General features: G+C 38.1%; 1 protein-coding gene across 1 annotated transcript in view; it reads right to left on the bottom strand.

The window, feature by feature from the left end:
* Window positions 1–2,004: 2,004 nt before the first annotated feature.
* Window positions 2,005–27,601, bottom strand: part of RAD54 (DNA repair/recombination protein) — a 95,987-nt gene continuing 70,390 nt past the window's right edge. Inside the window, exons 19-20 of the mRNA XM_089992496.1 lie at window positions 2,240–2,444; window positions 2,005–2,157 (exon numbers count right to left, since the gene is read on the bottom strand). Coding sequence (XP_089848622.1) covers window positions 2,005–2,157; window positions 2,240–2,444 — 358 coding nt within the window. The remainder of the gene's footprint in view (window positions 2,158–2,239; window positions 2,445–27,601) is intronic.

The following is a 27,601-nucleotide window of genomic DNA, read 5'->3' as shown; positions in this document are numbered from 1 at the left end:
CCTTGCCGGAGAACACAAGAGAGCAGGGGGAACTTCGCCCCCTGCCGGGAAACACAAAAGCAGGGGGAGCCTCGCCCCCTGCCAGAAAACACGAGAGGGACAGGGGGAGAGAAACCCCCTGTCCACAAGACAAATGGCAGGGGGACGGAGCCCCCTACCGACACAGCAAGAAGGGTAGGGAGAAGCGAAGCCCCCTGTCGACAAAGCAAATGGCAGGGGGACGGAGCCCCCTGCCGGCACAACAAGGGCAGGGGGAAGCAGAGCCCCCCTGCCGACCCAGCAACGACAGGGGGAATGGAGCCCCTTGCCGACAAGAGGCGACGACAGGGGGCTCAGCCCCCCCTATCGACCGACTCCAAAAGGAAGGCAGGGGGTTTAACCCCCTATCGGCAAGAGGCGACGACAGGGGGCTCAGCCCCCCTGTCGACCGACTCCAAAAGGAAGGCAGGGGGGTTTAACCCCCTGCCGGCAAGAGGCGACGACAGGGGGCTCAGCCCCCCTGTCGATCAACCCCTCACAAAGGAGAAAAAGAAGGGAGAAGGGGTTTTTACCTCAGGAGACCACGACAATGGGGGAGTCCACGGACGGCGACGAAACCTCGCTCGATGGGCAAAAGGGACAAAGGAGAGTATGGCCTCGGGGTTACCAGCGTTAGGCTCCGACGAGCAGAGGGTAACAGGGTCGTCGGGGGTTTGTTCAGGGGTTGCTCCGATGCTAGGAGGAGAAGAAGGTGGCTGATGATGGGTCGCCGACACCAGCTCGGAGGGTGAGATGGCCGGCGACGGTGGACTTAAGCGGCGAGGGTCGAAAACTCCGACGTCGGGGGCTTTGGCGCAGCTGACATCAAGACGGGAGGTCGGTGGCGATGTCGTTGGTGGTCGTCGGGGAAACGAGGTCGTCGGCAACTCCGATCGCCGACGACAGCACGAGAGAGACGAAAGGGGGAAAACCGACGAGGCTATCGCCGATGGCAGCCGTCGATGGTCGCAGGGAAACAAGGCCGTCAGCCGATGGAGGTTCCTGGAGAGCGTGGGAGATGGTGGGTTACCGAAGCTCGGAAGTTGTCAACGCGATCGCTGGGGGTCACCGATCATTGCAGAAAAAGAGGGAGAAGATGGTGGCCGACGCCAGCTCGAAGGGGGAGATGGCCGACAACTACGATCGTCGGCGACGAGGAGGTCGTTGATGCATGGAAGTCGCCGGTGGCTCCGATCGCCGACGTCTGTCAGGAGGCTGCCAGAGACGGGAGAGGAGAGAGAAGGGGAACTGGTCCGGCAAGACGTAGCCGGCGTCCTGCGACACAAGGGACGGAGAGGGGGTGTCAGACTCAAGGAGAAGGCGGCCGAACAGAGTTGGTCGCCGGCATCTCCAATCGTCGGCGGCAGCGTGAGAGAGACGAAGCAGAGGAGAGAGAAGGGGTGAGGGTTTTTGCCCCTCGCCCGAGGCGCCTGCATCTTTTAAAAGACGTAGGTTCTCAAGGCTTCGAGAACCCGGGTCCAGGTCAGGCTCAGGTCCGATTCGCACCCGGATTCGGGCCCGACACTGCGGGCCAAACCCCCGACACGTGTCTGACACGTGTATGACACGATTTTTTTAAGGCTTTACAGCGTATGCACAAGATAGATGCAATTGTTAGGAATAAAGTATGGATGAAATAATCATTTTTTTGTTCCAAACAAGAAAACTAAAACACTCAAGCTTTTGAGAACATGGTCATTACAAAAAGAGCTTGCTTCATTGGACAATGTTCAAAAGGAAGTATAAAAATAAGACGGATTGATGTTTACATAAGAGAAGGAATAGCTTGCAGCACTTTTTTTTAGCAATAAGGCATAATATTATTTGCTGGATTTCTTTGACAGCTACATTACATGGATATGGCCTTGTATACGAAACATGGTCATTTTTATGGAGTTTCCAATATGACTAGTACGTAAGGATTGAGACGGAATTCAAAATAAAATATCTGTGAAACAGATTGACAAAAGTTGATAGCCTCATTTTCTATGCACACAATTCCCAAGTTTCACCAACAAACAAACAGGGAAAAAAATTCACCTCATCAGCAGCTGAAGCTTGAAGAATTAAATCGGGCACAGTAGCTGAAGAGAAATGATGTCCCCAGCTTCCTAAATCCTCTTCAAGTGGACTTCCCAGCTGAAGGAAAGGCATTAAGAGACAACTGAATTAGAATAACCATGAAGAACTTTGTAAGGAGAGACCAAGAATCTTGACCTACTTGTTTCTCTGAACTTTTCAACTTGTGGAGACATCCAGCAATCCTTGCAAATCCACCAACATCTATGTCCTCTTGATCAGCAGTACACTCATGCTTTGCCAAACCACTGTCCAGTAAATCCTCTTGCAGACTCTGCATACTATCCTCCACTTGTATACTACTAGTTTTGCAGCGTGCACAATTCATATTTTCATGAATTTCAGACCTGTGCAAGGACAAATATAAGATGTAAACTTACCCTTGTATATCATAGCAGTCGTAGATTAAACCTCTCTCTCTCTCTCCCTATATATATATATAAGCAATTGTAGATTAAACCTCTCTCTCTCCCTATATACATATATATATATATATATATATATATATATATATATATATATATATATGAGCAATTGAGCATTCAACTTATTGAAAATTTTAGGTCTTCTATTTTGGATAAAAAAGAAAATCAAACAGGATTTTGAAAATATATGAAGGATACTTCTGTATTTTAATTTAAAAAATGATTGTAACCTTAAAAAGTAACTAAAGATTTTTAAAAGTGCCACTGCTTTGAGGCTGTTTTGGTCATTGCAATAAGTTGAATGCTCATACATACAAACATATATATATATGAGCATTCAACTTCTTGAAATAACCAAAACAGCCTCAAAGTAGTGGAATTTTTAAAAACGCTGTTACTTTTCAACTGTCACATGGGTACGGGTATGGGTACGGGTACGGGTACGGGTACGGGTACGGGTACAGGTCTATGTCACATGGGTGCGGGCACGGGTGCGGCGCAATTTCTAAAATTTTGGACACGGGGACACGACTATATATATGTATATATATTTTAAAAAATATATATCTGCAAATGTTAGACTGTGCAGTTGCACAATCTGCTAAAGACTGTGTTGTTGCACAGTCAGCTAATGACAGACTGTGCAGCTGTACAGTATATATATTTTAAAAAAATATATATAAAAAGATCGATTTTTTTAGTTTTTATACATCTTTTGCCCTAAAATGGACAAAAATAGACTCGATCAAAATTGACCGAGTCCAAAATGTGGACGGACTCGCCCCTGGTGCGTTGACCGAGTCCGACACTTGGTTGGCCGTGTCCGCCCCGTGTCCGAAACTGCACCCGTGTCAGGGCGTGTCGACGTGGGTGCATCGACCTTATAGTCGAGTCTGTGTGACTTAGGTACGGGTACATAGGGTACGGCACAACAATTTTAAAAAATTGTTGGTACGGGTGTTAAATTGTACTAATAATTCATATATATATATATATATATATATATATAGTAATACCCACTAGGGGTAAATTAGTCTTTTCATATGTAACGTGCATATTCATTTGGAATATGCCTTTCCTTTTTTTCATTTTCTTTTTTACTTTTATTTATTGCATCATAGGAGGGGTCAACCATAGAGTCGTTGGACCCCTCCAACGGTCATAAATATGAACGATGGAGGGGCTCCAACGACTCTATGGGAGCCCCTCCATGGGTTCCATTTGTGTATAAATAAGGGGCTTTGCCCCATGTATTTCTTGAGCTTCTTGAAGCTTTTCTCCATAAGATTTCTTATATTTTTTAGCTCTCTTTCTCATTTTATGTTTGTCGATTGTCACTTTGTGGCTTATTATATTCTTGCCCATTAGTGGCCTATTGCTTGTGCATTTTCTAGTCACTTAGCAACATTATCTTTTCTATTTACTGTTTCATGACATAGTATCAGACCCTTGGTTGTGAAAGTATCATTGGACTTGTAATATAGTGTATTTTTACACTTAGTTAAATTTGAGATATTCTAAAATTTGGCTAAGTATAGAAGAAAAATCGTAGATTCTCGATTTTAGGTCGATGCTTTTGAGTCTGGGCTTAGCCTAGGTCTCATCGGCAAGGCATAAACGAGCCACTTATAATGTGAGAAAAACTTTTATTTTCAATCTTTAAATTCAAACGAAATTTGGATTATTTTCGAACGAATCAAAGGCGAAATTCAAGTTTTATATCGTTGGATGCGTCTCGAAATTCTGAGCATAACGGTATTTGACTTTTCTAAATTCGGGCTACGGTTGGCCCGAAAATCGTGTTTTCTCGAAAAAGGAGTAGTTTGTCGGTTCAGATCCGGATTTGGATCGGACTAAATCTAATGGATTTGATCCAAATTAATATGGATCTAGACTTTATCCAAGACCCATATTAATCTGGTAATGATCCGGCTCAAGACCCATTTGGATTTTTGGAGATGGATTTGGATCTTAGATCTGAATCCAAATTCATGCCCAATGAATTTTCAAATTTAAATTCATTATAAACCTTTAAATTGAAGTTAATTAATGTTAAAAAGTCTCCCAAGTTAATATGGAAACTTTTGAAAGCTTCTAGATATTTATTTAATATTTAATATTTAATTTATTTATTTAATTTAATTTCGAATTTTATTTGTTTGATTGTTCAGGACTTCTTAATAGAGTCCTTATATAGGCTTAAAAAGACTTAAGAAGGTTTGAGAAATTTAGATTGAATTAGAAAACAAGCTTGTAAAAGTCAATTTGGAGAATTTCAAAAATTTCGAAAACTAGAGAGAAGAGAGTCCAACATGGGGATGTACTTGCTTCTCAAGCCCAACTAGAAGGGGCTGGAGAAGGGGGGGTCACCCCCTATATGTCTATAAATACCTAAAAAAATAGAGAAAAACGTCTAGCCCATAGAAGATAGGAGAGAGAGAAAAAGGAGAGAAAAGAGAGGAAGAGGAAGGAGTCTTCTTCTCTGATCATCCGGTGTTTTCCACCATTGTTCTAGTTCTCTTTTCGATTCACGGTTAAGGTACGGGTTTTCTCTCTTGAATCAAGTGAGAAATTGAATATAGATTGAATTTTCATGCAATATTTTGGTAGAAATCCATGGAAAAAGAGTGAATATGGATGTTTACTCTAAAATACATGGAGAAAGATTCGTGAATCCTCTTCCATGGATGTGTTTTCGATTTTTTCATCTTTTCAAAAGAATAAATTTTTGTATATGTTAAAACAGAATTTTTATTTATGGTAGTATAAGTGTTCACTTAGAGCTTACTTTTGATGAATATTGATTCCCATGGATGGTCCATGTAATGGACTGTTAGATGCATGTAAGGATGTGATAGAATAATTCATATGCATGCATCCATCATTTAAAAATTTGTATAATGGCGATTCTGAATATTTTTGGAGTTGTTAGGATGCTCATGCTTGCATATTTGTTGTTGAATATGCATGTATTAGAAGGTTTATGTTCATAGGGATGCATGCTTAGAATTCTAGTTCGTATATGCATATAGACTCATATTTAAATTTTTGTATCTTGAGCTCATCGACAACCTATATGAATTTTTTTTAGTCATGAGCGTGCTCATCAAGCACCTAGCCAAGAGGTGCTCGGCTGGCCTATCATGGCATGACAGACTTGCACAAGATCAGCCTGTGCAGGGTGGCTATTGGGTTTTGCCATTTCAAAAAAAAAAAAAATAGGCTTAGTTGGGGCCCTGTGGTCTGGTCGAGAGACGTGCAAAGCCCTGCTCGGCTGGCCAGGTCTGGTCAGACCCGACCCAACTTGGACAGGCCTTGTTGTTAAAATGTAACATATATATAATAATATTATAATATTATTATTATTATATTACAGATTTATTTCATTTTTCTTTCATTTTTAATGTAATTTATATTATCTAGTTCATATTGAACTAGATAATATAGTTTGGTTAAGTTCCAACCGAAACTTAACCAAACTGTCTAGTCGTTGGAACTAGTCCAACGGCTAAATTTCTAGCCGTTAGACTAGTCCAACGACTAGAAGGGAGAGCTCCTTATGAGCTCTCCCCTTTGCTCTTGTATAAATAGGGGTGCAGCCCCCTCTTGTAAAATACTTCTAGTAATGCTTTTCAAGCATCCTTTTTACATAAATAAAATTATTTATTTATGTGTGTGTTGTTTCCATTTTACCATTTTTAAGGGCTTTGCTTAAAGTGTCTTTTAGACACTTTGTTCGATCATTCCAAGAGCGTTCATGGAAGACCACCATTTCATTACATGGTAGATCTTGGAGAAAAGTTGTTGCGGTTTCCGTTCCCTTTGCAAAAGTGTTTCGCCACTTGAAGGGAAGTGTTTTATCACTTCATTTGAAGAGCTCCCACATCTTGTATCCATTTCCTTTTTCATTTATTGTTCTTCTCTTCTATCCCTATTCTTTCTCTCCCTTTGTAATCGATGGATGACAATGATAAAGTCACCATCATTCCAATGAAGTTAAGTGATACGAACTATATAACATGGGTTTCTATCACGAAGCACCATATATGGGGAAAAGGTTTATGGGGGATTGTGGATGGTTCCGATTCGAAACCTAAACTATCTCTTACCAAAAAAGAGGGAGATAAAGAGGTTTCTCTATCGAAAGAAGAGAAAATCAAAGCACTCACCTCTTATGAGAAAAAATGGAAAAAGTGGAGAATGGCTCATGCAAAAATAATGTCATGGCTTATCAATAGCATTGACATTAAAAAGTGCTCAAGTCTTGTCAAGTTTGATCATGCCGATAAGGCATCGGAATACCTTAAAAATATATATTCTTTTAAAGATATTGCACATGTGTGCAACCTCCAAGAAAAGGTTCGAATAATTACTCAAGGAGATAAAACGATTCGTGAATACTACAATGGGTTGTCGGAACTTTGGGAGGAATTTTCTCTCTTAGAACCAAAGTGACATTGTGTCGAAGATATCGAGCTTCGCCAAAAGCAACTAGATGTTGAACACTTTTACCAGTTTACTGGATTAAGGCCGGAGTTTGAAACCACCAAATCCGCCCTTCTTCACCCGAGAAAAATTCCTTCCATTGTTGAAATTATTGAAGAATTAACAATGGAGGAGAATCGTCTCCAGAAAGGTTCATCTAAAGTTTGATGATTCCATCCTAGCTGTGTCTAGGCCTGGGAATCATACTCGCACCTACAGACCACCTCATTTTGGGAGGCAAAATGGCGAGTTTGATAAAAGAAAAGTGATTTGTCATGAAACGGGGCACTATAGGCCTCAATGTCCAAAATTAAAGAAAAGAGATGAAAAGAAGGTTGCATCAGTTGAAGAATCAAAAGATCAAGATACATCGGTTTCTATGGCTCAACTTATGGAGATTCTTCAGCCTCTTCTTCAAAAGGTCTCTTTTTTCGCTGAAGCCTCAACTGGAGCGGCAGTTGCATCTGTTTCCGGTCCAGGTAACTTTCCTTGGCTTTTAGATTTTGGTGTCTCATTTCATATGACCTCACACTATAAATGCTTATCCGAATGTTTTAAAAATAAGTCAAGTATTTCAAAAGTCTTTACAGCAGATGGAACATCTCTTGAAATAAAAGGAGTTGGGTGTTTTGAAAAAACTAAAACTTTTTGTGTTCCAGAAGTTAGATATATCCCAAAACTTAATTTGAATCTCTTATCTGTTTCTCAAATTTCTGATTATGGATGAAATATATCATTCTCTTCTGATGGTTGTTGGATACAGGATCACCAATCAGGGAAGTTGATTGGGTAAGGTCATAGAGAATGAGGACTATATTACATAGACTTTTTGGAACTACCCAAGAATGTTTTTTGCTTAAATGTTAAGAAATTGAAAACAGACTTATGACACAGAAGACTTGGTCATCCTCATATGTCTAAAATCCAATATTTTTCAAGTTTGGGAAAGTTTTGTAAATCTGAAAATTTTGCTTGTAAAGACTGCATTCTTGGAAAAATGAAAAGATTACCTTTCTCAAGTAGAACCTTTGTCTATTCAAAACCTCTTGAGTTAATACATTCGGATGTTTGGGGACCCGCACCAGTGATTTCTAAAGGTGGTTTCGCATATTATGTCATTTTTGTAGATGACTTTACTAGACATACTTGGATTTATTTTCTTAAACATAAATCCGAATTTTTTACTCACTTTTAAGTATTCCATAAAATGGTGACAAACAAATTTCAAAATAATATCTCCATTTTTCGCACTGATTCAGGGGGAGAATTTATGTCTGGAGAGTTTAAAAACTATCTTAATTCATATGGCATTATTCATCAACGATCATGCCCAAATACCCCGCAACAGAATGGTCTTGCAGAACGCAAACATCGTCACATTATAGAGGTCACTCGGACTTTGCTAATTGCGAGTCAAGTGCCAAAGGGGTTTTGGGTTGAAGCAGCTTTAACTGCTACTTATCTCATAAATCGAATGCCATCTTCTTCTTTAGAAAACATATCTCCGATTGAAAAACTTTATACCTCAGCTCCAGACTACTCCAGACTAAGAGTATTTGGTTGCAAATGTTTTGTATTTACAAACAAAAACGATAAATTCTCTCCTCGTACTATTTCATGTGCTTTTTTAAGATATGCCGAAAATAAAAAAAGATATAGATGTTACGATGTTCAAAATAATAAGTTATATGTGTAAAGAAATGTGACCTTCCTTGAAAAAGAAAATGTTTTTGAAAGTGAAAAATCTAAGGATATTACTGAATATTCTTTTTTAATTGACTTAACTTCCAAATCCAATGAAGAGGATTTTGAATGTAATATTGACAATGATCAAAGTCCTACTAGCCATGAACATGATATTGAAGTTCAAACTAGTAGGGATGTTACTCTTCAGTATTCAAGACGAAGAATTGGAGAGCAACGCCCCCCATGTGCGTTAGAAAGATTCTTTGAAGCTCCTCCTCGTAGAACTTCTAGAATCTCTAGACCCCTCGGGAAGTTTGTGTCTTATGAATCATTTTCTCCATCATATAGGGTAGCTCTTGCTTTAATTCAATCCTATGTTGAACATTCCTCATATCTTGAAGCCAAAAATCATGCAGAATGGATTAAAGCTATGAAATTAGAGCTAGATGCTTTAGAAAAAGCCAATACTTGATTCATCCAAGATCTACCTCTTGGAAAGAAACCTATAGGTTGTCGATGGATCTATAAAGTCAAAACCAAAAGTGATGGGACCCTTGAAAGATATAAGGCACGACTTGTAGTCAAAGGCTATGCTCAAGAGTATGGCATTGATTACGAAGAAACCTTTGGTCCTGTGGCTCGAATGACCACAGTTCGAACTTTAATTGCCTTAGCCTCTATTAAAAAATGGCCTATATTTCAAATGGACGTTAAAAATGCCTTCTTAAATGGGAGTCTTGTTGAAGAGGTGTACATGGAAGCTCCTCCTAGTATTAATCTTCCTAAGGGTAAAATTCTTCGTCTTGAGAAAGCACTTTATGGTCTTAAGCAGGCACCAAAAGCCTGGTATGACAGGTTTAGTCATGTTATGACTGATATTGGTTTTCGTTCTTGTTTGACTGGCATTGCCTTGTTTATTAAGCAATCTAATGCAGGTATCATCATTCTTCTTCTTTACGTGGATGATATGATCATCACTGGAGATGACAAACAGGGAGTTGCTAATATCAAAACTCTTCTTAAAACTCATTTTGAGATGTCTGATCGAGGACTATTACGATATTTCCTAGGAATAAAAGTTGTTTATTCTCCTAGAGGGTATTTGATATCTCAATCTAAATTTGTTTCTGACATTGTTTGTAGGTTTGGCATCTCAGATGAAAAGAAAGTAGATACTCCAGAAGTAGTTAATGGTAAGATGAAAATTGATGATGGAGAACGACTTGAAGATCCTACTCCATTTAGACAACTTGTTGGAGCTCTTTCCTACCTCTCTATCACTCGGCCAGACATTGCACATGTCGTCCACACGGCTAGTCAATTTCAACATGCCCCCACCTCTGTTCATATGGGAGCAGTCTTACGCATTATTAGATATTTAAAGAGTTCTCTTTTACGAGGACTCTTCTTGTCTGCATCATCCTCTTTAGATTTAATTGCTTATACTGATGTTGATTGGGGGGGTGATCCTAATAATAGGCACTCAACCACTAGTTTTTGTGTATTTTTAGGTGAATCTCTCATATCGTGGAGGTGCAAGAAGCAGAAGAAGGTTTCTCTTTCTTCCACTGAAGCCGAATATAGAGCCATGGCAACTACCACAATGGAGGTTGTTTGACTCCAAGACTGTTAGCTGACATGGGAGTTGAAGCAACACAGGCCTCGCGCATGTATTGTGACAATAAGAGTGCAATCTACATCGCAAGCAACCGGACCTTTCATGAACGCACCAAACACATAGATATGGATTGTCACTATGTCTGAGAGGGGTTCCTGCATGGCACCACTGATCTGCCATATGTTACATCAGAATACCAATTAGCAGTTTTCTTCACCAAACCTCTTGCAACTCCCAGATTTCACTTTCTTTTAGACAAATTTTCGCTCATTGTACCGTAAGTTTGAGGGGGAGTGTTAAAATGTAACATATATATATAATATTATTATTATATTATTATTAAATTATAGATTTTTCTATTTTTTATTTCATTTTTCTTTCATTTTTAATGTAATTTATATTATCTAGTTCATATTGAACTAGATAATATAGTTTGGTTAAGTTCCAATCGGAACTTAACCAAACTGTCTAGTCGTTGGAACTAGTCCAACGGCTAGATTTCTAGCCATTGGACTAGTCCAACGACTAGAAGGGAGAGCTCCTTATGAGCTCTCCCCTTTGCTCTTGTATAAATAGGGGTGCACCCCCTCTTGTAAAATACTTCTTGTAATGCTTTTCAAGCATCCTTTTTTACATAAATAAAATTATTTATTTATGTGTGTATTGTTCCCATTTTACCCTTTTAAGGGCTTTGCTTAAAGTGTCTTTTAGACACTTTGTTCGATAATTCCAAGAGCGTTCGTGGAAGACCACCATTTCATTACACTTGTCGGGCCTAATAAGTCCAGCTGGCCTAAGAGAGAGCCTGATGGGCCCAGTCGAGTGGGTTCGGCTGAGACAGCAGGTTGGAAAAAAAAAGAGGGGGGGGGGTTAAAGAGCTTTTTTTTATCAGACTCAGTGGGTGGTCTGGCCAGACCTGGACAACACCCAAGCAGGTGTTGGCAGGCCTATCAGGCCTTGTAGGCCCAGGCTCGGCTGGGCAGGTGGGTGCCCTTCAAAAAAAAAGAAACTAAAATTAAAAAGTTTTGAAAATCCTTGATGGTTGTGACAAGCGGGTGGCCTGTTACACCCGGTTGATCGGGTTCAGTTGGGTTGGGTTTGAACCCTCAGTCGACAGGGCCGACAAGGCTATTGACCTACTTCAAAAAAAATTTATATTTAACACTTTGTGTTTAAATCTGGAATTCGAATCCAGCATGCCTCTAAATTCCTAGACTTTGCTAAGTGTATGTATTATGATTTTTTTTATACATGCTAAGTAGGGGAATTTTCACGTGCTTTAACTTGATATGGCTGTTAAATTGTAATTTATAAGACAATGTATTTTCTATATATATTATATATATATATAAAAGAATATACATATACATATATATATTTCATATATGTATATGTATTCATCTACTTGTATATATAAAATATATTTTTTATTGTATTAGTTGTAGGGAACTCCGCCTGTGTAGTTATACACTGCCGGTCCCAAGCCCGGATAAAGGATGAGGGTTGCGGTAGGCCTGTGACAGCCAGCATAAAAACTTTGTCATATCCTATGAAAATGAACCAATATGAGAATTTCGTTGGGGCGTTCCCTACTGAGCGACGCGCTGTACTCTCTAGGCCCGGAGGCAGTGATAAATGTGCAAGGGTTGCTAGGTCGTCGCCCAGAAGCGACGCGTCACACCGGCGCCCGGGTGTGGTGTCAAATAGGCAAGGGTTCCCTCACTTTGTTGGACGGGTGGGGGTAAAGAAGTTAGTCCAAGACCATAAAATTAGGTTAGCCACTTGGAACATAGGGTCTTTAACTGGTAAGTTGGTAGAGTTAGTAGATGTTATGTGTAGGAGAAAGATTGATATTTTATGTCTTCAAGAGACCAAATGGGTAGGTGAGAAAGCTAAAGTGATAGAACCTTGGGGATATAAGATTTGGTATACAGGAATAAATAGGAATAGGAATGGAGTAGGGATTGTTATGAGTCGTCAGTTTATAGATAATGTAGTTGAGGTCCGCAGGAAGGGTGATAGAATTTTACTTATTAAATTAGTATTAGGTACGGATATTATTAATATTATTAGTGTTTATGCACCTCAAGTAGGTTTAGATGATTCCATTAAGCATCAATTTTGGGAAGATTTAGATGGAGTAGTACAAGAGACATCTTATAGAGAAAAGCTTTTCATCGGCGGTGACCTTAATGGACATGTAGGCATTAGTAGGGATAGATTTGAGAATATCCATGGAGGCTATGGTATAGGAGAAAGAAATGAAAGTGGAGAAAGGATTTTAGATTTTTGTTTGTCCTATGATATGATCTTAGCAAACACTTGGTTTAGGAAGAGGGAGTCTCACCTAGTAACATTTAAAAGTGGGGTTAATACGAGTCAGATAGATTTTTTCCTACTTAGAAAGAGAGATAGGGGTTGTTGCATCGATTGCAAGGTTATACCAGGAGAAAGTGTAGCTACACAACATAGAGTCTTAATTTTAGATCTTAGAATTAGACAATGCCGTAAAAGGGATAGACATAGGATAGATCCTAGAATTAAGTGGTGGGCACTGAAAGGAGCTAAACAAGGAATGTTTGTAGAGCAGGTAGTTAAGGAAGTTGATTGGTGTCTCGAGGAGGATTCAGAATCAATGTGGAATAAGATAGCGGGTGGTATGAGAAAAGTAGCTAAGGAGGTATTGGGTGAGTCTAAAGGCGGTGCACCACTAGGTAAGGATACATCATGGTGGAACGAGGATGTCAAATTAGCTATTAAGGTTAAAAGAGAGTGTTATAGAAATCTAAGTAAGAGTCGTGATAATGAGAATTTGGAGAAGTATATGATAGCAAAGAAGGAAGCTAAAAAAGTTGTTCGAAACGCGAGGGCTAAGGTATATAAGGAGGTTTATGACAAGTTGGATACCAAAGAAGGCGAGAAGGATATTTATAGGCTTGCAAAGATGAGAGATAGGAAATCGAAGGATTTGGGTATGGTTAGATGTATCAAAGATGAAACGCAAAGGGTTTTAGTCAAAGATGAGGAGATTAAGGAGAGATGGAAAGATTATTTTGATAAGCTATTTAATGATAGTCATGCTCAAGATCTTGGAGACTTCTCCATTCCTTTTCATGAGATAAATCGTGACTTCATGCGCAAGATTCAAAAGAAAGAAATTGCAGAGGCTTTGAAGAAAATGAAATCAAGAAGGGCAGTTGGCCCAGATGGTATACCTATCGAGGCTTGGAAATGCTTGGGAGAGAAAGGTTTAGAATGGTTGACAAATCTTTTTAACTTGATTTGGCGAACAAATAAGATGCCTAATGAGTGGAGGAAGAGTACTTTGGTGCCTTTATATAAGAATAAGGGTGATATACAAGATTGCACAAACTATCGTGGTATAAAACTCATGAGTCATACTATGAAACTTTGGGAGAGGGTGATTGAGTCTAGGTTGAGGAAGGTTGTCATGATATCGGAGAATCAATTTGGTTTTATGCCTGGAAGATCAACTATGGAAGCTATACATCTTCTTAGACAACTTATTGAAAGATATAGAGAGAGGAACAAAGATTTGCATATGGTTTTTATTGATTTAGAGAAGGCATACGATAGAGTACCTAGGGACGTTCTCTGGTGGACAATGATGAAGAAAGGTGTTTCTCTCAAGTACATTAGTATAATTAAAGATATGTATGAAGGAGTAGTAACCAATGTCCGCACTTGTGGAGGGGTGACAACCAATTTTCCGATAACGGTTGGGTTACATCAAGGATCTGCTTTAAGCCCTTTCCTATTTGCGATAGTGATGGATGAGCTTACGAGATCAATTCAAGAAAATGTACCGTGGTGTATGTTGTTTGCTGATGATATTGTTTTGATTGATGAGTCTAGAGCTGGGGTTAATGCTAAGTTAGAATTATGGAGACAGACATTGGAAGCTAGAGGTTTTAAGTTGAGTAAGAGTAAGACTGAATATATGGAATGTCGGTTTAGTAAGCAACGAAGTAGTGATGGGAGTGTAGTGAAGCTTGGTGAGCAAGATATACCGGTGAATGATTATTTCAAATATTTGGGATCCATCATTCAAATGTATGGAGAAATTGATGGAGATGTAAATCATAGGATAAAGGTTGGGTGGATGAAATGGAAAAGTGCTACTGGAGTGCTGTGCAATCGTAGAATGCCATTGCGGTTGAAGGGAAAGTTTTATAGGACGACTATTAGACCGGCTTTACTATATGGCACGGAATGTTGGGCTGCCAAGAGACATCATATTCAAAAAATGAGTGTAGCTGAGATGCGGATGCTTAGATGGACGTGTGGAAATACAATAAAAGATAAGATTCGGAACGAAGAGATACGTAAGAAGGTAGGTGTTGCACCCATTGAAAATAAGATGCGAGAGAATCGTTTACGGTGGTTTGGACATATTCGGCGAAGGCCTAATGATGCTCCAGTTAGAAGGTTGGAGAAATGGGAAAATATATTAGTTAAAAGAGGTCGGGGTAGGCCTAGGAAGACTTGGATGGAGATGATAGGAAAGGATATGAATGCTTTGAACCTCACCGAGGACATGGCGTTGGATAGAAATGATTGGAGGAAAAGGATTCATGTGGAAGACCCAAAATGAATTTCTTTTTTGGTTCATATCGCTGACCCCAATTGTTTTGGGATGAAGGCGTAGTTGTTGTTGTTGTTGTATTGTATTAGTTGTAGGGGTATTTTAGTCATTTCTACATTTTACGCAAATTCATGTTTTTGAATATGATTGTAATTCCTCCTTTTTATTTTTTTATTTTTGTAATTTTTTTCATTTCTTATTTTTGTTTTTGTACACAGTCAGTGGCTGACTGTGTACAGTGTACAACAGTCATCCATTGACTGTGTACACAGTTTTAAAAATATAGACGTTGGGCTGATTCCCAACGTCTCTAATAAGAGCTGTTGGGAATAGCTCAACGTCTCTTAAGTTTGCTTATAAATAAGGGCTATGTGAGCCCATCGTATGAATGTATTAGAGTAAGGAGTTGTCTCATTAAGCTTATAAACACTGTGCATTTATTGCACTTTCTTTGGTGTAAAGCTTATAAACACTGTGCATTTATTGCACTTCTTTTGTGGTGTAAAGCTTATAAACACTGTGTATTTATTTTGTGTATTGAGTATTTGAAGTATCAAGTTATTTTAAAACTTGATTGTTTGCAAGGATTCTTCAAATGGTATCAGAGCAAGGTTGGAGAAAAAAAAAGGATCGTGTGGATTCTCACTTTTTCGGGTGTCTCGAAAAGTGTGCCATCAATTTTTTTGGTGATGGAAGTGGATTCACTTGTTCATTCAATATTTTAGAAGACTCTTCTATCAAGAAAGGTCTAAAAATCCTTTGTGGTACGTATTCTTTTTAATCATCTCTCCTCTCTAATGGGTGAAAAAGACTCATTTTTCTCTCGGCTTCAAACACAATGGGTCCAACTATCACGTCTGGGCCGGAAACATAGAGGCTCGTTTTAAAGGAAAAGGGCTTTGGGGTTATGTTCAAGGCTCGATTCCCGAACCGGAGCCAAAGATAACATTGATGAAGAAAGGAGAAATAAAAATCCTTGAAGGCGAAGAAAGAGCCAAGGCTCTTGAAGACTACACCAAAAAGCATGAAGAATGGGAGATGAGGAATTTTAAAATCCTCTCATGGATTTTCTCATCCGTAGAAACAAGAATTAACGCCAATATTATCAAGTTTAAGAAGACTTCTCAAGCGTGGGAGTATCTTGAGAAGATGTACACCTCTAGGGACCTGTCTCATAAATATTACCTCCAAAAGAGAGCTCTAACTCTTCGTCAAGGAGAGATGACTATAAGGGAGTATTTTGCCGAACTCTCTTCTATTTGGAATGAGCTTGCTATGCTCGAACCCAAGTGGAGTGGAGAAGCCATAGAGCTTCGTTATAAACAATTGGAAGAAGATAGATTTTTTAATTTTTTGAATGGGCTTAGGCCTGAATTCGAACAAATCTGATCTTCTCTTTTATCCGCCTTCACTTCCCCCCTCTCTTGAAGATGTAATTACTAAACTAAGTGGGGAAGAGACTCGTATGGGTATAAGCAAGAACAACCCAAATGTTCTAGCTACACCTTCATATAATGAAGAAAATGAAGGAGTTAATGTCGTCTCAAGACCGGGAAGCAACTTAAGGACCTACAAGCCTCCTCACTTCAAGAATCAAAACTCAAGTGATCAAGGAGGGAAGAAGGATTATAGCAAGCTTTTATGTCATTTTTGTAAGGAACCGGGCCATATCAAGCCTATTTGCCCAAAGTGGAAAAAGTTACTTGCCATGGCTACTACATCCCAACCTCAAAAGGAAGAGTGCTCGTCATCTTCAAATGGAGCTCTTTCATTGCAACAAATTGTGGATGCAGTTCAACCTCTTTTAAAATGGGCTATTTTCGGAGCCGCCATGTCAACCTCTTCTCCTCTTGGTAAGACCTCTTGGCTTTTAGATTCGGGTGCTCCTTTTCACATGACCTTTTTCCGAATACTCAAAAAATCCCTCTCCATCTTTTGTTTCAACTGTGTATGGAACATCTCTTGAAGTAAAAGGAATAGGAAATTTTGAAAAACAAGGGTTCTTTATTCCAAAAAATTAGATTTATACCCAAATTAAACTTAAATTTGCTTTCTGTTTCTCAACTCTCGGATCATGGGTGTGATATAAAGTTCTCATCTAACAAATGTTGGATACAGGATCGCCGGTCCGGGAGATTGATTGGGGAAGGCTCTAGGAAGGGCGATCTATACTATGTCGATTCCCTTCAAATTCCAAAGAACCTGTTTTGTAATGTTGTCCAACAAAAGGATATTAATGTGTGGCACAAGAGACTTGGACATCCAAATATTGCAAAAATTTCTCATTTACCTTTTGTTAAAAGTCTATGTAAAAGTGATTTAACTTGTAATGACTGTATTCTTGGGAAAATGAAAAAAATTACCTTTTTGTGAAAGATCTATGTTTACAACAAGACCTTTTGAAATTATACATTCGGATGTATGGGGACCGGCACCCGTCCTATCAAAAGGAGGCTTTGCATATTATGTCATTTTTGTTGACGACTGCACGAGATATTGTTGGATTTATTTTCTTAAACACAAATATGAAGTTTTCTCAATTTTTAAAACCTATCATATGATGATTAAAAATCAATTTAATGAGAATCTAAAAATTTTTAGAACTAACTCTGGTGGAGAATACCTTTCAAGTGAATTCAAAAATTATCTTGAAAGTCATGGTATTCTTCACCAAAGATCTTGTCCCAAAACCCCTCAACAAAATGGATTACCCGAAAGGAAGCATAGACATATAATAGAGACAACTCGAACATTACTTGTTTCTCAAAACATCCCAAAAGGTTTTTGGGCTGAAGCGGCTTTAGCATCTGTCTATCTGATAAATCGGCTACCTTCTAAAAACTTGAACAATATCTCACCTTTTGAAAAATTGTATACCAAAGAACCCGACTATAGTCGGTTGAGAATTTTTGGTTGCAAATGTTTCGTTCTTACTGACAAGAATGACAAGCTTTCGCCAAAAGCCATTGCCTGTGCTTTTCTTGGATATTCTGAAACCCAAAAAGGGTTTCGTTGTTATAATATTGATAATGACAAGCTATATGTTTCCAGAAATGTGAGTTTTCTGAAAAATGTTAATGGTTTTGAAAGGAGTGAACCCTTTGAAGAAAACATCGATTACCCCTTTTTATTTGAAATGTTAGCACATGATGATGATAGTGATGACGATTTCATTCATAATGACGTCAATGATAAAGAAGATGGCTCTTCTCATCCACCTATCTCCCAATATAGAAGTGAAGGAGCATTGAGAGATCCTATAACATATACCCATAGAGATAAAAACAGTTTTAGGAGAGCAATTGAAAAATTCAGTGAACCTAGTGGGTCCAATTCAATAAATGATGAAAACCTACGAAGAACTAAGAGAAGTAGAAAGATGCCTTCTAGGTTTATTTCATATGATTCGTTTACTCCTAAACATAGAGCCTGCCTTAGCGCCATTCATTCCTATATAGAACCCAAAAACTTCGAAGAAGCCAAAAAGAATGATGAATGGCTGAAAGCAATGGAATGTGAGCTTTCAGCTCTCAAAAGGGCAAAGACTTGAGAGTTCCAAGATCTTCCTAAGGGTAAGAAAGCAATAGGGTATAGATGGGTATTTAAGGTAAAAACTAAGAGCGATGGATCTCTTGAGAGATATAAGGCTCGATTAGTTGCAAAGGGATATAGTCAAGAATACGGGATTGACTATGAAGAAACTTTTTCCCCTATGGCCCGAATGGTGACTGTCCGATGTCTCATTACTGCTGCCTCAATCAACAAATGGAACATCTATCAAATGGATGTTAAAAATGTCTTCTTAAATGGTGATATGAATGAAGATGTATATATGGATGCTCCACCAGGAATGGAGACTCCCAAAGGGAAAGTGTTTCGTCTTCGAAAAGCACTTTATGGTTTAAAACAAGCCCCTAAAGCTTGGTATGATAGATTTAACTCCCTAATGTTAGAAAATGGTTTTTCTTCCTGTTTCACTGACACTGCCTTATTTGTTAGAAAAACCAATGCAGGGATTGTCATTCTGTTCTTATATGTAGATGATATGCTTATAACCGGAAGTGATTCTAAAGGGGTTAAAAGCATAAAATCAATTTTGAAGGATAGGTTTGAAATGTCTGATTTGGGATTTCTAACTTATTTTTTGGGTATTGAAGTAGCTTACTCTCATAGAGGGTATTTTTTATCTCAAACTAAGTTTGCCTCTGCGATTATTGACCGGTCAGGTATTACAGATGATAAGGTTTGTGAAACTCCTACTATAGTAGGAGCCAAAATGAAGATTGATGATGGTATTCCTCTCTCCGATCCCACCCCCTACAGACAGCTTGTGGGATCTTTGATGTATCTGAGTATTACTAGACCAGTGATCTTTCATGCAGTTCATACTGCAAGTCAGTTCCAACATGCACCAACATCAGTTCACATGAATGTCATCTTACGGATTGTGAGATACATAAAAGGCACACTAAACAAGGGAGTATTCTTATCCTCTTCTTCTGAATTAAAATTAATTGCTTATACTGACTCAGACTGGGAAGGTGACCCAAATAACCGTCACTCCACCACTGATTTTTGTGTGTTTTTAAGAGACTCGCTGATTTCATGGAGATATAAGAAGCAGCAAAAAGTGTCTCTATCCTCAACAGAAGTTGAATATCGTGCCATGGCGACTACTACCATAAAAATTATATGGATTCATCAGCTATTAGAAGACATGGGGATCTCAATAGAAGGGTCCACCAATCTATGTTGTGATAAAAAGAGTGCAATATACATTGCCAAAAATCATATTTTTCATGAGCGGACTAAACACATTGAGATGCACCGTCACTATGTTCGGGAAGCGTATATGAAAGGAGTTATAGATCTTCCATATGTAACTTCAGAATATCAGTTGACAAATTTCTTCACTTAAGCTTTGTGTGCTCCGCGGTTCAATTTCCTCCTTGGCAAACTTTCGGTCATCTTGCCCTAAGTTTGAGGGGGGGTGTTCAATTGTAATTTATAAGACAATGTATTTTCTATATATGTTTTATATATATAAAAGAAGATACATATACATATATATATTTCATATATGTATATGTATTCATCTACTTGTATATATAAAATATATATTTCTTTATTGTATTGGTTGTAGGGGTATTTTAGTTATTTCTACATTTTACGCATATTCATGTTTTTTAATATGATTGTAATTCCTCCTTTTTATTTTTTATTTTTGTAATTTTTTTCATTTCTTATTTTTGTTTTTTTATATAATGTTTTTGTACACAGTCAGTGGCTGACTGTGTACAGTGTACAACAATCAGCCATTGACTGTGTACACAGTTTTAAAAATATAGACGTTGGGCTGATTCCCAACGTCTCTAATAAGAGTTGTTGGGAATAGCCCAACGTCTCTTAAGTTTGCTTATAAATAAGGGTTATGTGAGCCCATTGTATGAATGTATTAGAGTAAGGAGTTGTCTCCTTAAGCTTATAAACATTGTGCATTTATTGCACTTTCTTTGGTGTAAAGCTTATAAACACTGTGCATTTATTGCACTTCTTTTGTGGTGTAAAGCTTATAAACACTGTGCATTTATTTTGTGTATTAAGTATTTGAAGTATCAAGTTATTTCAAAACTTGATTGTTTGCAAGGATTCTTCACAATGGCATACTTAAGCAATATGTTATTTTAAAGTTTGTTCCAAGTACATGTGCATACATGAAATTGATATGTGTTTCACATATACGTAAATACATGAATGTTCATATGTTTTAATTGAGATGATTCATGAATGAAAGCATGTATGTAGAATGATTACATGAAAGCACATGCACATGAATAGTGAACATTTGCATATGAATGTTGTAATTCATGCACATTGTTAAATTGGCATATATAGATGTGCATCGGAAACCACGTTGACATCATTGCATATATGGCATGTTATAATTTTTGCATATAATGCATCAATGATCAAATAATAGATCATTGTGTGTGTGTGTGTGTGGGGGGGGGGGGGGTTAAAGAGCTTTTTTTTATCAGACTCAGTGGGTGGTCTGGCCAGACCTGGACAACACCCAAGCAGGTGTTGGCAGGCCTATCGGGCCTTGTAGGCCCAGGCTAGGCTGGGCAGGTGGGTGCCCTTCAAAAAAAAAGAAACTAAAATTAAAAAGTTTTGAAAATCCTTGATGGTTGTGACAGGCGGGTGGCCTGTTACACCCGGTTGATCGGGTTCAGTTGGGTTGGGTTTGAACCCTCAGTCGACAGGGTCGACAAGGCTATTGACCTACTTAAAAAAAATGTATATTTAACACTTTGTGTTTAAATCTGGAATTTGAATCCAGCATGCTTGTAAATTCCTATACTTTGCTAAGTGTATGTATTCTGATTTTTTTTATGCATGCTAAGTAGAGGATTTTTCACGTGCTTTGACTTGATATGGCATGCTTAAGCAATATGCTATTTTAAAGTTTGTTTCAAGTACATGTGCATACATGAAATTGATATGTGTTTCACATGTACGTAAATACATAAATGTTCATATGTTTTAATTGAGATGATTCATGAATGAAAGCATGTATGTGGAATGATTACATGAAAGCACATGCACATGAATAGTGAACACTTGCATATGAATGTTGTAATTCATGCACATTGTTAAATTGGCATATATGGATATGCATCGGAAAGCACGTTGACATCATTGCATGTATAGCATGTTATAATTTTTTCATATAATGCATCAATGATCAAATAATAGATCATTGTGGGTCGTGTGAGCCTTGAGCTTGGATTGCTTATTTTTTACTTGTTTTAATGCATCGCAAAAGTCATATTAATATTGTTTCACTGTATTGCATTGTTCTATGTTCTCCACAGGTTGTGGTCCCGAGATGAGCCTCGCATTTGGATATGCGAACTTGTGTTACTAATGAATGGGTATCAATAACAAGATAAACAAATAGAACAGTATAATATACGTTCTGAGATATCTCGCCTTTAAAATGGGACTCTTAGAGTTACGGTTTTGGGGAACTGTGAGGATACTAAAACTCTATGTGCGTTGTTGTTACCCCTGAACTCGATATTGAGGTTCTTCTTTTGGCCACGGTTTTAGAGAGAATCCGTCACTTTACCTGGGGGTGATGTGTAGACACAGTTTTTGTTTTGGTATACTAAAAAAGTGACACTTATGAATGTGGAAGTCCTTGGTGTCCCGACATTAGATGTGGAGGTCTAATGTTTTTGAGGTTGTTTCGGTCGAGGGCTAAGTTTAAAACCCAATAATAAAATATAACTAATGTGCTAAGTTACCCTGTGAACCCTACTTGACCTCGAAAATTCTTACTCATTTGGAGTATCTACGAGCAACGATAATTAAAAGAGGAACTTAAATTGTGTGCATTTAATAGGGACATGCATATGAAAAGAAAACTTTGATAAAAGATAATAATTTATTCATGCATGTGCACTGAAATCGTGCATATTCCTGCTATGCATTAGATCATGCATATTTACTTATTCCCTTAATTGTAATATATTAATGAATGATGATGTTTGTTCTCTAATGCATATTAAATATCTTTATTGCATAATAATTGTTCCTTCTTGTTTAGCACTTGTTCCCTATTGCTTAAATGATTACTTGAATTGTGAATTTGTCATAATTGTATCCCTCTAAACTATTGCATGAATCTTATTTATATTTTTTTTACTTATTTGTTTCATTGTTACTAAACTGCGTTGTCTAGTTCGGTTCTCTATGGGGAAGCATTACCTCGATGAAGTGTGGTGTGATGTGGCGCCCATGAGTGTGTGTCACATCCTATTAGGACGTCCCTGGCAGTTTGACCGTAAGACCATCCATGATGGCCGTAGGAATACGTACACGTTTGTCTTTCAGGGACATAGGATAGTTCTCCTTCCCACCAAGGAGACCGGGTTGCCCCGGCTAGCGGGCCTATTTGACCGATCTTCCCTCCTTGGGATGCCCGAAACTTGGCACTTTTCTCCTACATTTAAGATGTCTGATCTATATGCTTACTGTGGAGACAACAAGTCGTCAGAGCCGACTTCTTTCCCACCAGGGGAGAATGATGCAGGGCGGGATGGACCCAGGCCCTACTCCAAGACCTGTGACCCGGATCCAGATCCATCAAGAAGAAGACCCGGATCTCGTCTAGGGTCCATGACTGGATCCGAGACCCGAATCCGCCAGCTGAATGGTTAAAACCCTCTCCTAGGGTTTTACGAAGGGACAGATTACAGTTTTCCCTGACAGCAGCCTTATTCTTCAGCAGTTCCTTGTCTTTGTTTTCTTTATCATTGTTTATTCTTTAATGCATTAGTTCACGTACTTTTTTTCATTCAGTCTAATGTCTTTTATCTATTGAATCTGTTATTTTCAATAAAAAGAAGCAGGCCCACTGATTTCCAGTGGGCATTTCTCTCCTTTTCTGAATATCGTTCGACCACCCAAATCAGATCAATGCAATCAGTCGATTGGTGTTTTGCTGCCAGCATCACCACTGCGTCAAGTACTATATCCCCATTATGAGATGAACTTGCTCTTCTCGAACCACAATGGAAAGGAAGTGCTATTGCTACGAGACAAGAGCAAATGGAGGGAGAGGTTTTTTCAATTTATTCATGTGCTTGGTCCCGAATTTGAACAACTAAGAGGGTCCCTTTTTAATAGAGCTTCTACCCCTCTTAGTGAAATTTTAGCTGACTTGTGCCAAGAAGAAACTCGCTTGGCTCTAAAGAAAGATATTGATGAGGTCCATGCGGTATCAAGACCGGGAAATAATATAAGGACATATAAACCTCCTCATTTTTTTAAAAATAACAGTGGTAGAGGAAGAAAAATTATTTGTCACCATTGTAATGAACTGGGTCATCTTCGACTGAATTGTCCTAAGCTCAAAAGAATGTGGCTTTCGTTGGAAAGTATCCAAGCAATTCAAGTGAAGAATCAAAGAGAGATGGAGATATAAAAGACTCAATTGCACAACTTACTGAAACTCTCCAACAATTAATGAGGATTAATTCTTCCACACCTTCCACCACCGGTGCCAATCTCATCAATTCTCGGTATGTCCTCCTGGATTCTTGATTCGGGTGTCTCTTTCCACATGAATCCAAATGCATCTCTTTTGTCAAAACCAAGTCTCAATTCTTTTAAATCCTTCGTTTCCACGACCGATGGAACATCATTAGATGTTGAAGGAATGAGAAACCTTGAAAAAGTTTATGGTCAAAACAAAAAATTTCATGTTTCAAAAATTAGAATCATTCCAAAACTCAATTTAAATATTTTTTAGGTCTCTTAAATTACAGATTTTGGATGTAGTATCTCTTTTTCACCAACCAATTGTTATGTACAGGATCTCGGTCCCAGAAGCATATTGGGCAAGGCCATAGAAGAGGAGACCTATATTACATGGATTTTTTGTCATTGCCATCCACATCTTTTTGTAATTATATTCAATCTAAAGATCTTGAGACTGTGACAAAAGGCTTGGTGATTCTACTATTTCCAAGTTGTATCTTTTTCCATTTTTTGAAAAATTTTGTAATGAAAAAACATTTAATTGTAATGATTATATCCTTGGGAAAATGAATTCGCTTTCGTATTCACATAGTAATTTTGTTTCCAAAAGATCATTTGAACTAGTGCATCCCGTTATGTCTAAAGGAGGTTATTCCTACTATGTTGTCTTTATTGATGATTTTACTAGATACACATGGGTGTATTTTATTAAAAACAAATCTTATGTCTTTTCCAATTTTAAGGAATTTCATGTTCTCATTCAAAATCAATTTCAAAACAACATAGCTATTTTTAGATCTGATTCCAGAGGAGAATACGTGTTAAAAGAATTTCAAAACTATCTTAAACTAAACGACATTATACATCAAAGATCTTATCCAAAAACTCCTCAACAAAATGGTATTGCCAAGAGGAAACATAGGCATCTCATTCAAACAACAAGGACTCTTCTTGTTTCTAAAAATATTTCGAAGAATTTTTGGGTCGAAGCTACTCTTACCGCAACTTATCTTATAAATTATATGCCTTCCGCTTCTTTAAAAAATGTTTCTCATTTTGAGATATTGTTCAAAATATCTTCGGATTTTAAAAGATTGAGTTTTTTGATGTAAGTGCTTTGTTCTTTTTCAAGGACAAGATAAATTATCACCAAAAGCTCTTGAATGTATTTTTTATTGGCTATGGTGAAAATCAAAAAGGTTATAGATGTTATGATATACAAAACAACAAACTTTATGTCTCAAGAAATGTGGCATTTCTTGAAGAACAAAATGGTTTTGAAATTCAAAAATATAAAGAAGAGATTGATTATTCTTTTCTATTTGACTTATTACCTAGAACCAAGTCCAAAAGTGATTTAATTTGTGATCATACTTGTTATGACAATTCAAGTCAAAATGATGATTTGTCATATCCAATTGTTGATTCTGACAATGAAGACCCTAATGATATGCATGTGTATACTCGGCGTGAGGGCAGTGAACATCAAAGTGCTTTCGATAGATACTCTCCGCACATCTCCTTGGAAGATCAAGTTGAAGAAACCCAACTTAGCTGATCTTCTAGGAATAGTAGACCTCCTCAAAAATTTGTGTCATATGATTCATTTTCTCTAACATATAGAACTTATCTAATGATGATACATTTTTATCATGAGCCATCCAATTTTAAAGAGGCTAAGCAACATCCGCATTTGATTGATGCTACGAGACTTGAACTAGAAGCTCTTAACAAAGCCAGCACTTATACCATTGTAAGTCAATCATTAGGAAAAAAGGCTATTGGATGTAGATGGGTTTATAAAGTCAAAACTAAGAGCGATGGAATATTAGAAAGATACAAAGCTAGGTTAGTTGTTAAAGGATACGCCCAAGAATATGGAATTAACTTTTGCCCCGGTAGCTAGGATGACTAGTGTACGAACCTTGATAGCCTTAGCATCTATTAAACAATGGCCTATCTATCAACTAGATGCTAAAAATGCATTTTTAAATAAAAATATTTGTGAAGAAGTGTTTATGGATCCTCCGCCGGGTTTTGAGATTGGTAAAGGAAACATTCTCAAACTTAACAAAGCTCTTTATGGTCTGAAACAAGTTCCAAAAGCTTGGTATAATCTTTTTAGCAAAGTTGTTATTGCTAATGGTTTTACCTCTTGTTACACTGATACTGCTTTATTTGTTAAGACTATAGGAGATCAGATAACTATCTTATTATTATATGTTGATGATATGATCATCACTGGAAATGAAAAAAAAGGCATTAAGCTTATTAAAAATATTCTTAAAGAAAATTTTGATATGTCTGACCTTGGTTTTCTAAGGTATTTTTTTTATATGTCTGACCTTGGTTTTCTAAGGTATTTTTTAGAGATCAAAGTTGCATATTCCCCTAGGGGGTATGTTCTATCTTAGATGAAGTTTGCATCAGACATTATTGCTCGATCAGGATAAACTGACGAAAAGAAAGTGGAGACTCCAGAAGTAATCAATGCCAAGATGAGAGCCAATGATGGAACTCCTTTAGCAGATCCCACTCCTTATCGTCAATTGACTAGTTCACTAACATATTTGTCTATTATCAGGCCAAATACTACTCATGTTGTTCAAACTGCAAGCCCATTTCAGATTGCTCCTACTTCGATTTACACGGTGGCTGTCATGAGAATTATCAGATATTTAAAGGAAACCATAACAAAAGGACTTCTTATCCTCATCTTCATCTCCTAATTTAATTGTTTATACTGACTCTTGATTGGAGGGGTAACTCCGATGATCGTATTTCTACAACAGGTTATTGTGTTTTTCTTGAAGGGTCATTAATTTTTTAGAGGTATAAGAAACAACAGAAAGTCTCGCTTTCTTCCACAGAGGCTTACATTGCTAGTAACCACACCCTCCATAAACAAACAAAGCACATAGAGATGGATTGTCACTATGTTCGAGATGAGTTCTTACAGGATACCTGTAATAAATTGAAAAAAAAAATCCGTTTGGGTTCGGGTCGGATCCGGACCCGGACCCGAATGTAGGCACCGCCTCCCGTGTTTTTAACACAGGGAGGCAGGGGTTTCAAAGATAACCCCCGCCCTCCTTCTTCCTCTCTATGTCTCTCTCCCCCGACCGAGTCTTTCCCCCTCGTTCGTCCCTGCGGCCACCGACGCCGGTGACTCGCCGTCGGCAACCGCCCTCATCCCGCGTGCTGCAGGGGGCCGAAAACCTCAGGTGCCGATGTTAAAATATATTGTACATATATATATTTATATATATAGATCTCGACACATACACATATATATATTAATTATATATATGTCTATGTGTCTATCTACATATATAAATATATATATATTTATATCTTTTGTAAATAGACCCATATAGGGGTAAAACAGTCTTTTTACTTCTTATCGCATATTGTATTTTTTCTCCTTTTCTTTTATTTCCTTTTTTTCTTTCTTTTTTATTTTCTTTATTCTTTTCCTTTTCCTCCTTGGAATGGGCCCCACCTAGGGGGACGTTGGAGCATCCAACGGTCATATTTATGACCGTTGGAAGGGCTCCAACGTCCCTCTAGGAGCCCTTCCAAGGCCTCCTCTTTTGTCTATAAATAAAGGGGTTTCTCCCCATTGTAATGTATGCT

Source organism: Nuphar pumila, chromosome 2, assembly GCF_984573655.1.
Source record: "Nuphar pumila chromosome 2, dmNupPumi1.hap1.1, whole genome shotgun sequence".
Lineage (NCBI taxonomy): Eukaryota > Viridiplantae > Streptophyta > Magnoliopsida > Nymphaeales > Nymphaeaceae > Nuphar > Nuphar pumila.
This window is presented reverse-complemented; position numbering and strand designations above follow the sequence as displayed.